General features: G+C 43.7%; 1 protein-coding gene across 1 annotated transcript in view; it reads right to left on the bottom strand.

The window, feature by feature from the left end:
• Window positions 1–18413, bottom strand: part of LOC137413781 (procollagen galactosyltransferase 1) — a 204155-nt gene that overhangs the window by 53211 nt on the left and 132531 nt on the right. The window contains exons 6-7 of the mRNA XM_078767833.1: window positions 9450–9569; window positions 5601–5677 (exon numbers count right to left, since the gene is read on the bottom strand). Of these exons, the coding sequence (XP_078623959.1) occupies window positions 5601–5677; window positions 9450–9569 (197 nt within the window). The remainder of the gene's footprint in view (window positions 1–5600; window positions 5678–9449; window positions 9570–18413) is intronic.

Raw genomic sequence — 18413 nt, 5'->3', positions numbered from 1 at the left:
ACAGAATAGAGAAGAGGGGAGAGAAAAGAGGGGAGAGAGAAGAGGGGAGAGAAAAGAGGGGAGAGAGAAGAGGGGAGAAAGAGAGAAAAGAGGGGAGAGAGAAGAGGGGAGAAAGAGAGAAAAGAGGGGAGAGAAAAGAGGGGAGAAAGAGAGAAAAGAGGGGAGAGAGAAGAGGGGAGAAAGAGAGAAAAGAGGGGAGAGAGAAGAAGGGAGATGGGAGTGAGAAGAGAGGAGAGGGGAGAGAGAAGAGAGGAGAGGGTAGATGGGAGGGAGAAGAGAGAAGAAGAGGAGACAGAAGAGAGAGAAGAGGAGTGAGAAAAGAGGGGAGAGAAAAGAGGGGAGAGAAAAGAGGGGAGAGAGAAGAGGTGAGAAAGGAAGAGGGGAGGAAGAGAGAAAGAGGGAGAGAGAGAAGGGAGTTGGGAATGAGAAGAGAGGAGCGGGGAGAGAGAAGAGGAGGGGAGAGATGGGAGGGAGACGAGAGGAGAGGGGAGACAGAAGAGAGAAGAGGGGAGAGAAGAGGGAGAGAGAAAGAGGGGAGAGAGAAAAGAGGGGAGAGGAGAAAGAGGGAGAGAAAGAGGGGAGAGAAAAGAGGGGGAGAGAAATGAGGGAGAGAAAGAGGGGAGAGTAAGAGGGGAGAAAGAGGTGAGAGGGAAGGGTGTAGAGGGAGAAGAGGGAGAGAGGGATGAGAGAGAGGGGAGGGTAGAGAGAAGAGAAGCGAGAGAGAGGAGAGTGGATTAAGAGAGAATTTGATTTGTTAACCGTTTATTGATCCACAAAAATAACAATTGAAAAGAAGGATACCAATTCCATAGACAGGAAGAACTACAGCAATGCGACTGTGTCACCAATATGCCTCCACATAGTCCCACAACGTGTAGATGCCCTCGTTCTGTCCTAAAAATAAACAAGTTTGATTTAAATCCCTTCAGCTGTTTTCAAGTATCACAATTTTCACCAGCCATGACAAGTTTCACATCGATTGGTGAAGCAGTTTCAGAGCAGGGATTTTTTAAATATCAACTTTCAAGCTAATATGGCTGCCACACTACGTGACATATGATTTTAAACTAGAGTTTTAAAATGTACACTCTGCATATGTATGGGTAGGGGATCACATTTGTGAAGTTTTGTGTTGATCAGATAATGTTCGTTTTTTCTATCCAAGATGGCTGCCCAAACCACTTGACCTACAACGTCATCATTTTCAAATTATATGTAGCAATGGCGTTAGATGATATTTGTAAACATTCGCATCGATAGGGTAAGCGGTTTCAGAGATATAATTATTTAATATCTTCCTTCAATCCAATATGGCTGCCACACCATGTGACCAATGATGTTTTCATGATCATCTTGTAATCACCATGCCTAGTCAATGACACACATAAAGTTTCGAGTCAATCGATTCGGTGGTTTGGGAGAAGATGTTTTATTAAGGTTTTAGGTTAAATCCAATATGGCTGCCAAACCATGTGACTAGAGTCCCTGTATAAAGAGAGTTGCGCCATGCGCTGACCCGAGATTTCTGGTCACGTGATTTCGTGGCGCCATTTTGTGTCTAACTTCACCGTGCGTGAACGTCAGCTTGGTACGGGAATGTTGTTTATTGCCAAACAAAATGACTGGTTGTTCTGCTTTTGGTTGTTCAAACCAATCTGGGAAATATAAGATGTATAGATTTCCAAGTGATAAAGTCAGAAGACAAATTTGGGAAGCGAAAGTCAGACGAAAGAGCTGGAAAGCGATCGACTCCTCGAGACTCTGCCAGGTATGCCCACGCCGCTTGATGATCGATGTTCAAAAGCAATTCTATCTGCTCGGTTTTTTTTTGGTTGTCTGTCCGTTGAAAACCCTTTTAAAGGGAAGTGATTTGTGTTTGTTTATAATCTTCAAGGAGCTGACCAAAAATGCATTTCCGTGGGAAGAACCCTGCTCAATTTTTTTCGGGTAGTCCTAGCGGACCGCATATTGTCATCGATTGATGAAATGTCCCGGTACAGTGACATTGCCTGGTCTGCGGTTGGGTAGTCTGCGGGCAATGTCACTGTACTTTTTCAGAGGGAATTAATTTTGATTTTATAGGGGTGGGAAACCCATGGTCCGTTTTGTTTTCAGTTGTCTGTCCGTCCATTCAAAACTTATTCCGAGGCAAGTTATTTTTTTGGTTTAAAATCTTTAGCCTAATCGGCAATCATAAAAGCAATTTTAGGGGGGGACCTGCTCAATTTTTTTGCGGGTTGTGCAGCCATCCATACGTCCAAAATTTGACGAGTTGTTTGCTTTGTACAGTGCTCATGCGTCTTGTGGCATATTTGCTCAAATATTTCCCACCCCGGGAAAAAATATTGGATATGCCCACACTCCTTTCTAAAAGTTATTAAAATTCAGAGAACGACAGCATTGGTTTGTCTTACTTATAATGTTAGCTCTTATATGCAGTGTTGGCTTGTAATATGCATTGCCATACCACTTTTAATATCACCACACAGCTCTTTTTCACGGCAATAGCTGAGTTTTTGACAAAACAAATATCACCTGTATGTAATAATAAGACTAAATATGTGTAGTAAAATTTTTTTTCGCAGGTTTAGAATATATCACCCCATATCGCGAATGTACATGTATATCTAATCCGACACACTTAGACACAAAATGGCGTCCAAATTTGAGTTGACACAACTCTCTATATACAGGGACTCTACATGTGACCATGTCAATATGGCTGCCATGTCATAAATTTAATATTTCAATACAAATGGATCATAGATCATGTGCATGCAATTTCAGATTTTTAGAATAAGGAGTTTGATTAAAACTTTTTGGATGGTATATCACTTCACCTATGATGTCATCATTATCATGCTTTTGTTCCCCATTGGGAGTACTTGACAATGTGGCAAGTTTCAAATTTTTCCATTGAGCGGTTTCCGAGAAATAATATTTTAATTATTTGCGTTCAATCCAAGATAGCTGCCATACCACGTGACCTATGATGTCACAATTATCAGAAGAACATTCTGCATGGGCGTCACTTCTACGCTGAATACCCTGAAAGTTTCGTCTCAATTGGACATGTGGTCGCTGAGAAAAACGAGGTTTAGCCTGTATGTACGTACAGACGGACAACCCAAAAACATAATGCTTCCGGCCACCTTTGGGAGCGGAGGTATAAAAATCAAAATCTTTCCATGAATCATTACAAGGTGATCACCAATTCCAATTGATCCACAGAGAACAATCTTTTGCATTGCACGTCCGCATGAAAGAGGTCCACCTTGTGTTCGCAGAAGGGACAAGTGACTTGCACTGTGGTGTTGAAATGGTGTACCAGGGTATTGGAGGGGAGGGCCCAATGGAGTAATCTCCATTGGATGTCTGACAATAGGCCATAGACAGGTAATGCGTACATCACAGGACACAGTAGAGCTGACGGACACCCGGGTCCTGGTCGTTCTGACCACATTGCTACACGTGTTGATCCAGAAAGGGATGGTGCTGCTTGTCTCCAGAAATGGATGGTGCTGCTCATCTCCAGAAAGGGATGGTGCTGCTTGTCTCTAGAAAGGGATGGTGCTGCTCATCTCCAGAAAGGGATGGTGCTGCTTGTCTCTAGAAAGGGATGGTGCTGCTCATCTCCAGTAAGGGATGGTGCTGCTCATCTCCAGAAAGGGATGGTGCTGCTTGCCTCCAGAAAGGGATGGTGCTGCTTGTCTTTGTCTGTCGAGGTCATGAATCCCAGCTTTCGTTACCAAGTGAAAGGGGGAAAGGTGATCACTGCTTAAACAAACAGGGGGGAACACCTTAATTTTGGGAGAAACCAGCCGAAAATCCTCCACAATACCGACACCTTCCCAGGCAATATTTATGGGTCGAAATTCCCGAATCACAATTCGGACAATTTGGTCTTCGGGTCTAACAGACCTGAACCCTAGACTTGTTGCAATTGCCTCAGCAGGTCTCCACCTAGACCCAGGTGAATCTCTGAGATCGCACCCTTTGTTGACTCGTCCTTGTATGAAATTATTGATCAAGGCCTTGCTATGAGGAATACCTGGGAGAAACGGATTGTAAAAAAGAGCTTCTTGGAGGAACATTCGGCAATTGTAAACGTCAATTAACCGGTGGACGCTAAAGCCCTTCCAGGTATCCAGCAAGTTTTGGGAACAAAACGGAAGTGATCCAAAATGAATCCGTTCGAGATCGATCAAGAAAAGTTGCCGATCATAACGGAACCCACCGGCCTGTAGCAACAAAAAAGGGCAAAAGGACGCCATGACAGTTGCTCGGTGAACAGCAGTTTTTGCACAGTTTGCAGACGAAAAGCAATGACTCGGCCGGGGATGTCCATAACACCTTGGCCACCCTCTTTCTGGGGACAGTGCAATACAGCAGGTCGAGCAAGTGGTAGGCACTCCAAAAGAAGTTCACCAGTGCTCGCTGGATGGCAAGGATTAGTCCTTTCGGTGGCCGGAAGACAATAACTTTGTGCCATAACCTAGCTGCTATTAGGTTATTGATAACCAGGCTGCATCCCCTATAGGACAGATACCTAAGTCGTCCTTCCCATGTTTTTAACCGGCATGCAATCGGTTCAAGCACACCTTCCCAATTCTTCGATTTCACCTCAGGATTGCCAAGATAGACTCCGAGGTATTCAACCCCATTAGTTTTCCATCCCATGTTTTGTGGGATTGAAGGTGGTGGTATTGAGGAAAGATTTTTATGACCGCACCACAGGCTGTACTTTTGCTCCAATTTACCTCACTGGAGGAGGCTGTGGATACATTTTCCAAACATAGTTTCAAAACCAAGACTATTTCTCACGCAATCCCACGCGATCCTGCTCGAGTCTCAAGAGCATATATATTATTTTACAAAACACGGAAGAGAAACAGCATGACATTACACATCCTCTACTTCAGAATGAAAATCAATTTGAAGATCAAGTTTGTCTGGATGTATGTGTGGCATCGTTATGGGTATTCTTAGCTAGCGTGACTGTTGATGGGGGATTGTGGAGGGGGTGGGTGTTGGTATTATTAGCTAGCGTGACTGTTGATGGGGGATTGTGGAGGGGGAGGGTGTGGGTGGTGGTTGTGGGTATTATTAGCTAAAGTGACTGTTGATGGGGGATTGTGGAGGGGGTGGGTGTGGGTGGTGGTTGTGGGTATTATTAGCTAAAGTGACTGTTGATGGGGGATTGTGGAGGGGGAGGGTGTGGGTGGTGGTTGTGGGTATTATTAGCTAGCATGACTGTTGATGGGGGATTGTGGAGGGTGTGGGTGTGGGTGGTGGTTGTGGGTATTATTAGCTAAAGTGACTGTTGATGGGGGATTGTGGAGGGGGTGGGTGTGGGTGGTGGTTGTGGGTATTATTAGCTAAAGTGACTGTTGATGGGGGATTGTGGAGAGATGGTGGAAGAGAGGGGGCAGGGGGGGATTGTGGGGTGATGGTAGAAGGGGAGGGGGGGGGTGATGGATTAGCGTTGATATGGTCTGAGCATTTGGGTTCCCCTTTGAAGTGGCACAGGATGCAGAAAAAACGTAACATAAAAAGAATAAACCAGAAGTGCTGTATTTGCATCTGTTCTATGAACGTACCTCATCAAAACCCAACTTGTCATATCTCTTTGGCGGCATTGAGATGAACTGAGATGGAGGCACAGCCAGACCTTTAACTGAGATGAGACGTGCACGCACACAGTAAGAATGGCCATTGAATGTGGTCATGAGTTAACAGTCACCCAGGTTGGAAATGCATACATCAGCTTGCAGAATAGAGATAAAATGGACAATACGATTGGGAAAGATGTAATGAGGTGGAGGGTAGATTGACAGAAGAGGAGGAGGAAGTTTTGACTTCCACGTCTGCTTCTGGGGCTCCTCCGGCGAGGAAGCATCCTTCGAGCTCTCCAAGTCATCAAAGTTTAAGTATTTTCCCAATCGTGTCTTTGTCAAATTTCACTTGTTATTTTGCTGTGTATGTGTTACTGTGGTTTCTCGTCAGACCTTGGTTTGTAATTTGTGCAAACTTGTGTGTAATTCATCATTTTTTGTTCGCACCGCGTGTGGGGCCTTTCCCTTGAGGCTTCCCTCCCCATGTTGGTATTTTGTAGACTTAAGTTTGTTGGTAGACTCACCCCTCATCTTACCCTACCCCTCCACTCCCTTGTCCTTTATCTGACGCTCCCCTCTCTCTACTTAACGGTATGGACCTCAAACATCCGGGGGCTTCGCTCAAACCTGATTGATCTCTCCATACAGGTTGCTCCTGACAAAACAGACTTGAACTGCTTAACAGAAACTTTCCTCCTTCAAGATGTCTCCGATTCCTTAATATCTCTTCCTGGTTACTCCCTCCTCCGGTATGATAGAACTGAGCCTCGTCCTGGAGGTGGGGTTGATATCTTTATCAAAAACTCTCTTCCTCACTCTCCTTGCACTGCCCTCTCTCCACCCCACCCCCAGGAGTACCAATGGCTACGGCTTCCCCTCCGCTCCCACCTTTTGTTTATATGTTTGTTGTGCAGTTCACCAAACAGGGTTGACTCCATTTACATCTCCCTGTCTGACAACATGGACCAACTTCTATCCACTCATCCAAACTCCCTCTTCCTCATATTTGGCGACTTCAACTGCCATCATGCCAGCTGGCTGGGTGTGGGTTCCTCTCTCACCAGCCGTGGCACCTCAGCAAAGGACTTCTGCACCCAACTGGGACTGACACAATTTGCCAATTGCCCGACCTGGATTTCAGTTAATGGAGTATCTTCTCTTCAAGACTTGGTTATGACCAACTTCCCTGCAAATGCCTGCTGCTCTTCTTCTGCTCCAATCGGTTCTTCTGATCATGTGCTTGTTAAAGTGGACATCTCTCTGGCCATTCTCAGAGAGCCTCCTCAGCGTCGATGAGTCTGGCATTTCATTTCACTCAGGCCGACTGGCATGGTCTTCAAGCAGCCATCAAACATCTGGACTGGTCTCCCATCTCTACTGCCTCTGACATGAACTCTTCCTGGGAATTCTTCCAAAGTAACTTGCTCTCTCTCTCATGCACAGATTAATCCCATATCCTGTTAAGTTGTCATACCATTCCTCCCGTCCATGGTACACGGAATCTTGTGGTGAGACAGTTTCCCTGAAACAAATTGCCTTCGCCTCATTGAAGGCAAATCCAACTGAAGGCAATCTCAGTTCCTTTCACAAAGCCCGGAACAAGTGTGTGTTTACCCTCAGGAGAGCCAGGAAACAATATCTCTCCACACTCAAGACTGAAGTCTCAAAACCTGTCTCCTTCCTCTAAATCCTAGTGGCATCTGGTCAAATCTGTTTCTGGTGTTTGTTCCCGCTCCATCCCCATTACCTCAATCGGCGACACAACTGAAACTGCACGTGAAAAAGCTGAATGCCTCAACTATGTGTTTGCTTCAAAATATTGTGTCCCAAACCCAACCCTCTCTGTACCCACCTTACCCAGTCAAACACAGCTGCTCCTGGACTCTGGGTTTGTTTGTCACCACCCCCACCCACACCCTCCACAAGTTTGTCAAACCTCGACTTTGATTCTGCAACTGGAACAGATGGAATCAGCCCACGGGTCATAAAATCCTGCACTGTTGCTCTATCTCCCCCTCTCTCTGTTCTCTTCACCCTCTCTTTTGCTCAAGGTCATCTGCCATCAGCTTGTAAATTACCAACATTACCGCTTCACACAAAAAGGTGCAAAACAGATCCTTGCAACTACAGACCAATCAGCCTGCTTCCAATTATCAGCAAATTCATGGAATCCATCATTGCTTCGGATATGAAATCCTTCCTCTTCTCCAATGGCTTGTTCTCTGATCATCAATTTGGATTCAGATCAGGTCATTCTACTCTGGACCTGCTGCTTCTGCTGTCTCAACAATAGATGGAGGTCCTCAATGCCAAACAGGAAATCAGAGCCGTCTCCCTTGACATATCTTGTGACTTCGATACGGTACCCTGCCCTGCTCACCAAACTCTCCTCCTATGGTATCCATGGAAATCTCCATGCATGGCCAGCGGATTTCCTCTCCTGTTGTAGTCAACGTGTGGCCCTGAATGGAATTCTTTCATTTCCCATTCCTATCCAGGCTGGAATTCCTCAAGGCAGTGTTCTGGGCTCTGTGATTTTTCTGGTCTTCATTAATGATCTCTTCGTCTCTGTCGAAAATCCTCTCTATCTCTTTGCTGATGACTCCACTCTCTGCCACTCCATATCTCAACCCTTAGATCGGCAATCTGCAGGCTCTTCACTCTCTGCAGACCTGGACAATATCACAAACTGGTCAAACAAGTAGAACATGTCTTTCAATCCTGACAAATCTCACTCTCACTATGTCTCTCCAAAAAGACTGAATGCACAACCCTCCCATCTACTTTCTCAACAATCCTCTGCAAGAAGTTCTGTCACTCAAGCTTTTGGGTGTCACTATCTGCCATGATCTTTCCTGGGAAAACCACATTTCCTAGCTGGTCTCCAAAGCCAGTCGCCGTCTGGGCATCGTCCGTCGTGCGAAGTCCTTCCTTGGCACACCTGAGCTCCTCACCACATACAAAGCTTTTATCCACAGCTCAACGGAATACTGCTCTCCCCTGTGGGCTGGTGCACCTGCCTCACACCTAGCTCGGCTTCACATTGTAGAAACCAAAGCTTTCAGAATCATTGGAATCTCCCGCGATGAAGCCGATTCTGAGGGCCTTTCACTCGCTCACTGCAGGTAGGTTGGTGGCCTTTCTGTCTTCTACTGACTAAACTCCGGCCTAGCTCCATCAGTTCTGGCTGTGCTCTGTCCTCCAAATATTCTTTCAGGTCACACAAGATCTGCCAGAAACCCTCTCCTGGTGAAACTGCCAAAATCAAGACTCTCTGCTCACCTTCACTCTTTCATTCCTCGTTTCTCCCAACTTTGGAACAAACTCCCTCACTCTCTTCAATCCCACTCCTCCCTCCAGGTCTTTAAAACAGCTGTTCACCACCATCTCCTATCTTCCCCCATCCAAAACCTTGATCTTTTCTACCCCCGTTAAAACACACCAAATCCGCCTCTTTCAATCTCAAATTTCTTTCCTGAAATTCCTTGTAGTGTTCATTTGCTTTATACCGTGGACCTCCCCCCTTCCTCCTCCCCCAGCCCTCTCCCTTCCACAGATCTACCGAAGTCCCTGTTCTTTGCTGTTGTTGTGCTTCCCGCTCTCTCTCCCACTCTTGTGTCCCGCTCCCTTCATTGTATGTTTTGTGTGTCTGTGCATGTTTTCATGTTTAATGTGTTAGCTTTTACACGAGCCTCGATTCTGTATACAAAAAAAAACAAAAAACATTGGGGGAGGAATAAAAGCAAACAAGGCATAACAATCAAGAAGATAAAGGCAAAATATTGGGAGAAAAGGATAATTCAAAATGGGAATAATAAATGGGAATAAACAAACCCAAGATCTCCAGGAGAACATGTCGAAAATTTTCTGCCTCATCCTGCACCGTGTGTTGAGCTTTGAGTGGCAACGGCATCTCTCCATACAGCGCTCGGTTGTCCAGATGCATCGGTACATCTACAACACACACATACAAAGTGGTAAGATTTGCCTTTTCATTCACCACAACAACAAAACAACAATTTAGTTGAAAATTACAGTCACAGAAACAAACTTCAAAGAACCTTGTTCAAATCACCATAGCAAAAATAATTCCATGATTAAAGGAGATTGAAGAACTTTTAGGAGTTGCGGAAGACGAGAAGACGAGGCCATTTCGTAGGGTTCAAAGCTCGTTTATTCGAACAGAAATACTCCGCACTGATATCCCGAACGGACTCGTACAGTTTTAAAAAGCCAAAACCCTCTTCGGAGGGCGTGGCTCCAACAACCGCGCGCACGTCACGTCCACACAGCCAAAAGCCCCACAGGCCCGTGCACGTGGATTATGACCAAATAAGGTAACCGCTACATGCGAATAAGGTAACCGCTACAAACTAATCTTGTCGGTGAAGGTTAGGGTCGATCTCCGTCAGTGAACAGGTAGTACGATGAATAAATGAAGGTAGTACGATGGATAAATCAATTGGACGTCGACCGAAGTACGCTAACCGCAGTGAGAAACAAGATGGACGAATCAATAGGATGTCGATTGAGGTACGCTAACCGCAGTGGGAAACAAGATGGATGAATCAATAGGATGTCGATTGAGGTACGCTAACCGCAGTGGGAAACAAGATGGATGAATCAATAGGATGTCGATTGAGGTACGCTAACCGCAGTGGGAAACAAGATGGACGAATCAATAGGATGTCGATTGAGGTACGCTAACCGCAGTGGGAAACAAGATGGATGAATCAAAAGAAACGTCGACTGAGGTACGCTAACCGCAGTGGGATACAAGATGGATGAATCAATAGGATGTCGATTGTGGTACGCTAACCGCAGTGGGAAACAAGATGGATGAATCAATAGGATGTCGATTGAGGTACGCTAACCGCAGTGGGAAACAATATGGACGAATCAATAGGATGTCGATTGAGGTACGCTAACCGCAGTGGGAAACAAGATGGATGAATCAATAGGATGTCGATTGAGGTACGCTAACCGCAGTGGGAAACAAGATGGATGAATCAATAGGATGTCGATTGAGGTTTGTTAACCGCAGTGGGAAACAAGATGGATGAATCAATAGGGCGTCGATTGAGGGATGGTAACTGTGATGGGAAACAAGATGGATGAATCAATAGGGCGTCGATTGAGGGATGGTAACTGCGATGGGAAACAAGATGGATGAATCAATAGGGCGTCGATTGAGGTACGCTAACCGCAGTGGGAAACAAGATGGATGAATCAATAGGATGTCGATTGAGGTACGTTAACCGCAGTGGGAAACAAGATGGATGAATCAAAAGAAACGTCGACTGAGGTACGCTAACCGCAGTGGGAAACAAGATGGATGAATCAATAGGATGTCGATTGAGGTACGCTAACCGCAGTGGGAAACAAGATGGATGAATCAATAGGATGTCGATTGAGGTTTGTTAACCGCGGTGGGAAACAAGATGGATGAATCAATAGGATGTCAATTGAGGTACGCTAACCGCAGTGGGAAACAAGATGGATGAATCAATAGGATGTCGATTGAGGTACGCTAACCGCAGTGGGAAACAAGATGGATGAATCAATAGGATGTCGATTGAGGTACGCTAACCGCAGTGGGAAACAAGATGGACGAATCAATAGGATGTCGATTGAGGTACGCTAACCGCAGTGGGAAACAAGATGGATGAATCAAAAGAAACGTCGACTGAGGTACGCTAACCACAGTGGGATACAAGATGGATGAATCAATAGGATGTCGATTGAGGTACGTTAACCGCAGTGGGAAACAAGATGGATGAATCAATAGGATGTCGATTGAGGTTTGTTAACCGCGGTGGGAAACAAGATGGATGAATCAACAGGACGTCGATTGAGGTACGTTAACCGCAGTGGGAAACAAGATGGATGAATCAATAGGATGTCGATTGAGGTTTGTTAACCGCGGTGGGAAACAAGATGGATGAATCAATAGGATGTCGATTGAGGTACGTTAACCGCAGTAGGAAACAAGATGGATGAATCAATAGGATGTCGATTGAGGTTTGTTAACCGCGGTGGGAAACAAGATGGATGAATCAATCGGATGTCGATTGAGGTTTGTTAACCGCGGTGGGAAACAAGACGGATGAATCAACAGGACGTCGATTGAGGTATGGTAACTGCGATGGGAAACACGATGGATGAATCAACAGGACGTCGATTGAGGTATGGTAACTGCGATGGGAAACAAGATGGATGAATCAATAGGGCGTCGATTGAGGTATGGTAACTGTGATGGGAAACAAGATGGATGAATCAATAGGGCGTCGATTGAGGGATGGTAACTGCGATGGGAAACAAGATGGATGAATCAATAGGGCGTCGATTGAGGTATGGTAACTGCGATGGGAACAAGATGGGTGAATCAATAGGGCGTCGATTGAGGTATAGTGACTGCGATGGGAAACAAGATGGATGAATCAATAGGGCGTCGATTGAGGTATGGTAACTGGCCGGATTTCTAAAATCTTTGATTTTCATCCAATTGACTTGAAATTTGAATAGGATTTACATATCTGCGAACTGAATTCAACCACCAACTATTTTTGAGATCAAAATAGGCCAAACGTACAAGCAAGTTCAATATAAAATAAATAATAAGCAAAAAAAAAGAAACAATAAATAAGCAAAAAAATAAAAAATAAGGAAAAGTTCAATCGGCAAGTTCTTTCACAAAAACGTTTTTTTTTTTTGGATTAATCAATTAACTAATTAGTTACTTTATTATTATCGATTAATCAAGTACCTATTTATTTCCTTCCTCTCCTGGGCAATATCTCGGGCACCTTTTGAGCTCGGAAGCTGATATTTTGACACAACAATGAGCAAGTAATTTCGCTGTAAAGGCGATTTTTGATTTATTGATTAATCAATTAATCGATTAATTACTTAATAATTCGATTAATGACTTAATTTTTTTAATTACAGATTCGGATGAAACGGTGGTGGTTTCCGTATTCTATTCACCAATTGATTAATTATTTAATTATTTTAGGATTATTATTTATTTATTTTCATTATTAATCATTTATTTATTTTCTGTCTCATCTGGGCAATATCTCAGGCACCTTTTGAGCTAGAAAATTGAGATTTGTCCATGACAGTGATCACGTGATGTGGCAAAAAGGTTATTTTTGATTTATTGATTAATCAATTAATCGATTAATTATTTATTGATTAATCAATTAATTTTTTAATTTTTTCGATTATGACAATTAATTTTCAAAAAGTTACAGCTTTGGATGAAACACTGGTGGTTTAGGTATGCCATTAGCCAATTGATTAAGAAAATATTTTATGACCATTATTTATTGATTTTAATTACGCAATTAATCAATCAATTATTGTACACCTCTTCCTCCCAATAGAGTCAATGAGCTGCCCGGCGGTGGCGCCGGGTGCCAAGGGCATTGCGGCATTGCTGCAATGGAGGATATTTATTTATTTGGCATGGGGGCGGTGTACTTTGAATGTATCTGTCGCTGTACTTTTTTATATATATATATATATACTTAGGCTAAGGCTCGTAATAGAGCTCGCTCACGTACACACACACACACACACACACACACACACACACACACACACACACACACACACACACACACACACACACACACACACACACACACAGCCCCTGAGCTTGGCGGAAGTGCCGTCACTTCCCGGGATACTCTGGGTACCAGCAATGTCATAACAATGGCGCCGCTTTTCTCACCGCACTCAGTGGGCATTTCCTTAAGAGGAATGTCCTCCTCCCCATGGATGCCAACCGATGGGGATTGTCCGTGCTCTATCCTTTTCAAGCAAGGAAGCAGCACGTACCATTTTAAAAGTCTTTGGTATGACTTGAACCGGTTCAAACCGGATGGGTGTTTTTTAGGAGACACAATCTCCTTACTGGATGACGCCCTAGGGAGCTCATCCGCCCTTTGCCAGGTGTTGTTTTTGTCACAGTCACCCTCCCCACCAGCAAATCCAGTGAGGGGTCTCGGTTTAGTCGCCGACAACCCACCCAACCATGCGGCAGGTAGCACTTTATGTACTTTAACTTTATGTACTGCACCGAGCGTCAGGTGCACAGAGAGTGGAAAGTTAATGAGCGACACCACTGTATTGGTCCAATGCGTCCCGTTTGATGCAACTCTCGACAAAATGAGAAACATGTGCACGATTTCTTGTGGGGTTGACAGGTCAATGTTGGTAAAATGACAGACAGGACTATGAAAGAATCTTTGTCTTCCCAAATCAAAGACTTCTTGTTTTTCTCACACACACACACACACACACAGGCTCCTACTTTTCTCTGTGCAATGATACTCCCTCAACTTGTTTGCCATAATCATAGCTGGGCCCAGTCCATGTCAACCACATCACCCTCCACAATCCGACCAAATGTCAGGCCGTGTATACTGTGAAAGACATGTTGTTCAAGCTTGCTGGATTGCCAAACTCACTCCAAATACTATTTATATGATTTTCCAAGTACAGTATATTATTCCCATTTCTCCAGCCAAATTTCCTAGCCAAAGGCTGGTGGAAGCCCCGGTACAGTACTGGGGGAAGGAATTCCGTGTATATGGTGGGTGTTTGGATGCCAGCTGTTTCAGTGCAGTGCATGGCCGGCACAGGAGACATCTGTTGAAGGCCATAACCAAAAGTAAAATCCGCCCGGTGACTCTACGTTCAATTTTCCATCACAAATACACTTATTTATTAACAAGGCATTTCTCTGTATTGGATAAGTGTGCAAAGTGCAAAAGCCTGGTTCTTCACACAAGTTTGAGGTTAACAATGTGAATATCTAATAGTTTCCTTACTGATGCCACACCAGCATTGAACCCTTCGCTTCGCTGACGGTACTTGAACAACATATATGACACATGTTACAGTGTTTTTTATTGAAATATTTGCAAATATATATATATATATTCCAGGAAAATTTTGTTTACTGCGAACAACCCAGCATTCATTTCAGTAATGTGCACACTGATTTGCCAAAAAAACAATATTGCGAATTTGTTTTATGTTCGCGGGATCAGACAGACGGCAGTTATGTCATCTTTCTCGATTTGTAAAATGCAATTCTCATTGAGTCACAAATAATACACCTAGCTCAGCGGCAGACGCAATGCCTTAAGGACATCCCAGACTTAACGGCACTTATTACACCACCATCTTGCTACATCTATCATCCCGACGCCTCGTGTCTGTCATTCAGCCCGTCACCTACAGACGGACATCAGATACTTAGATAAAGTCTGATATTTGGGTTATGGTATGGCTCCACATTGGCAGTTGCCTGGGGCAACCAACATTTGGCACCTGGCAACCAACATTACAGATTGGTTGTCCAACTCGAGCAACCATGATTTTTGGCTGATGGTAGGACCTGACGATGGGCAAGACAACTTCCAATATTAATCACGAATAGAAGCCTTATCCTTTGCTTGTAGCTATCGAGCGAGTGTGTGGGGAGTGTTCCTAATGTTTGGGTGCACATCATGGAATGAATGTGAGAACTGCATTAAAAAGTGCAAGTCATGTGTTTGTGAGCTCTGTCTTTGTGGTGTGTGTGTGTGTGTGTGTGTGTGTGTGTGTGTGTGTGTGTGTGTGTGTGTGTGTAGTAAGGTGAACGTTATTCACATTTTGTAATCATAACATGCTCTTACACGAGCCTCGATCTTGTATACAAAAAAAACCCAAAAACTTGAACGGCACTCGGTTGGGAGCACACCTCCACCAGGTTGAACACTTTACGTTTTGTATCCCATTGATGGGCCAGATCTGGAATTTTAAAAAAACTCTCTGACATGGACTAGATTATCCTTTTCTCCACAAAATTTCATCCGAATCCGTCGACAACTTTTTGAGATATCATGTTCACAGAAAAACAAACAGACAAATGAAAAATCGGTCAGAGACCGAGGACTTGCCGGAATGTGCTTTTTTATCGGCCATTTTGGACAAATATGGCGGCCAAACCACGTGACCAATGACGTTCTCATTATTTGTTTTCTAAACTAATTTATTCCTAGATTATGCTCAAGAAATTTCATCTTGATCGGATAAAGTTTTGTACATGCCGAATTATGACGTCATAATGGAGGCACCTATGACATCATCATTAAAATATTTTATTCCCCGTGGAGAGTTCTTTACAATGAGCCATGTCTCAATTTTTTTATATTCAGCACTTTCGGAAATATAGAGGTGCAAAGTTTTTTGGTTTTTCCAAGATGGCGGCCGAACCACGTCACCGATGACGTCATCATTCTTTTTTTTTCTCCACCAGTTTATGCCGTCAGGGCACTCAAGAAATTGCATCTTGATTGGATGAAGTTTTGTAGTTGTCGAATTATCGAATTATGACGTCATCATGGAAGCCTTGGGCCGAGAGAGTTAACAATTGGGCACAGTCTATTCCAGGGCAAGGCAAATATGTGTGTAAAGTTTGGCGATTCTATGTGCAATGGTGTAGATGTAGTACTGCGCACAAACAGACAGACAGATAGACAGACAGAAAAACAGACAAACAGACACACCAACCGATCAACATACTTGCCGGAATCCTTTCCGGCAAGTAAAAAACATACACACAAACAGACAGAAAAATGAAAAATCGGTCAGAGACCGAGGACTTGCCGGAATGTACCGTTGCTAGTAATATATAATGGCGATACAACAATTTTTACCGCTTTGCTTTGAAGAACGGGAATGAAGGGGGAGGAGTGTGTTAATATGTGTGGTTGAAGGCTTTGGGTGGTGAGGGGGCTTGAAGCCAGATTTTAATCTTACAGCCACCATGTTGGTTCTCGCCGTCACTGCGATGCGAAGCGAAACACGCCTCAGAGCTGTCACATTCACAATCGCTATGTCGTATGTACTCCCGATACATGTTTCCTTCATTGTAAAAACTACCAAGTCAACAGTTAAAAGGATTTTGAGCCGATAGGTGTTACGGCCTTGGCAAGATCGATGGAGACAGCGATCTGTTAGCTTATACACCACCCAAATAGCAATGTGGAATTCTCTCATGTAGAGATTAAACCCACGGCATTTGGACTTTGGCAGAGGTCATTATTTACTTTTAATGATGTTTATATACGAATCAAAAAGAAGATAATTGGTTTTGGGTCGTCCTTACCGCATATCTCGTGGGGTTGTGAGTTGGAGAGACGACCGTGATGGCGGGTACCGTTGCTAGTTAGCAAAAAACGACTTTCACGTTTTGGGTGACCTTGAGCTTGACCTTAGGCCTAGAGAGTTAGAAAGTGGGCACAGTCTATTCCAGGGCAAGGCAAATATGTGTGTAAAGTATGGCGATGCTATGTGCAATGATGTAGATCTATGCACAAACAGACAGACAGACAGACAAACCAACCAACCAACATACTTGCCGGAATAACAAACAAGAAGACGTCATGCAGTGCAAGATACTTGCAAAATCCACCCCCCCCCCCCCCCCCAAAAAAAATAGGTTGCCATCGATCCATCAAATTGTCCATTTCATCAACATTAAAATTGACGATCTTGATCAAAGCTTGGGTTAATAGGATGACGAGTGACGATTTTTCAGATGAAAATTGATGATTTCAGAAGATTGACGTTGAGATAACCTTTGACCTTTTGATCTAAAAATAGACGGTTTCCCTATTTAGTGATTCAATGTGGAAATACTGCTCAATTTTCAAGTCAATTGGATGACAAATGGCGATTTTAGGAATTTGACCTCCAGATGACCTTTCACCTTTGACCTCAAAATCAATAGGCTTCTCAATTGTGACGACTCTACAACTTGATGAAGTTTCATGACGATTGGTTTAGAATTGTGACCTGTAGACGAGTGACAAACAAACAATAAATATGTCGTGCATAGCATGATACTTGCGAAATCCCTAAAATAAGTTGTTGGCCTATGATGACCCCAAAAATACTTGGTGGTTGGATTCAGTGACCTGGCAAATCCTCTTAAAATTTCAAGGCAATCGGATGAAAATTTAGGATTTTAGAAATTTGGACTATCTGGATCCGGGCAATATCTCAGGCACCTTATGAGCTAGGAAGCTGATATTTGGACATGACAGTGACCAAGTGATGTGGCTATAAAGGATATTTTTGATTTATTGATTAATCAATTAATCGGTTAATTATTTAAAATTGAATCGGTTAATTATTTATGGATTAATCAATTTAATTTTTTTTTTCGATTCATGACTTGTTTAATTAATTTTCAAAAAATTACAGCTTCGGATGAAGCATCGGTGGTTTAGGTATGCTATTGGCCTATTGATTAAGAAAACATTTTATGATAAATATTTATTGATTTTAATTATGTAAGTAATCAATCAATTATTGTACACCTCTCCTTCCCAATACATTCTGTATGAGCTGCACTGTCGCCGGGCGCTGCAATGCCGCGCTGGAGGATATTTATATATTTGGCATGGGTGCGGTGTACTTTGAATGTATCTGTACTTGTTTGATACTTTAGGTGACGAGGAAAGTACGACCTGGATGGGGATACCAGTTAGCAAATAATGCAAGTATTAAATTATTTTGAAGTACTCCATGGCTCCAAGCTGTCTGTCACCATGGAAACGAAGAGATTGTATTGAGACACTGGTTTATTCTATATGTTGGTCAGTATGTCAACACTGTGAAGGTGACCTCAGCACCATCCCCACACACACCACTGTGTGTTACGGAATGAGGTGTTTTGCGGCGGCCGGAGTGGAAATCCTGCCACCAACCTCCTTGAGGGAGGACCCAGTGAGT

This window comes from Myxine glutinosa, chromosome 13 (assembly GCF_964187855.1).
Source record: "Myxine glutinosa chromosome 13, kmMyxGlut1.1, whole genome shotgun sequence".
NCBI lineage: Eukaryota > Metazoa > Chordata > Myxini > Myxiniformes > Myxinidae > Myxine > Myxine glutinosa.
This window is presented reverse-complemented; position numbering and strand designations above follow the sequence as displayed.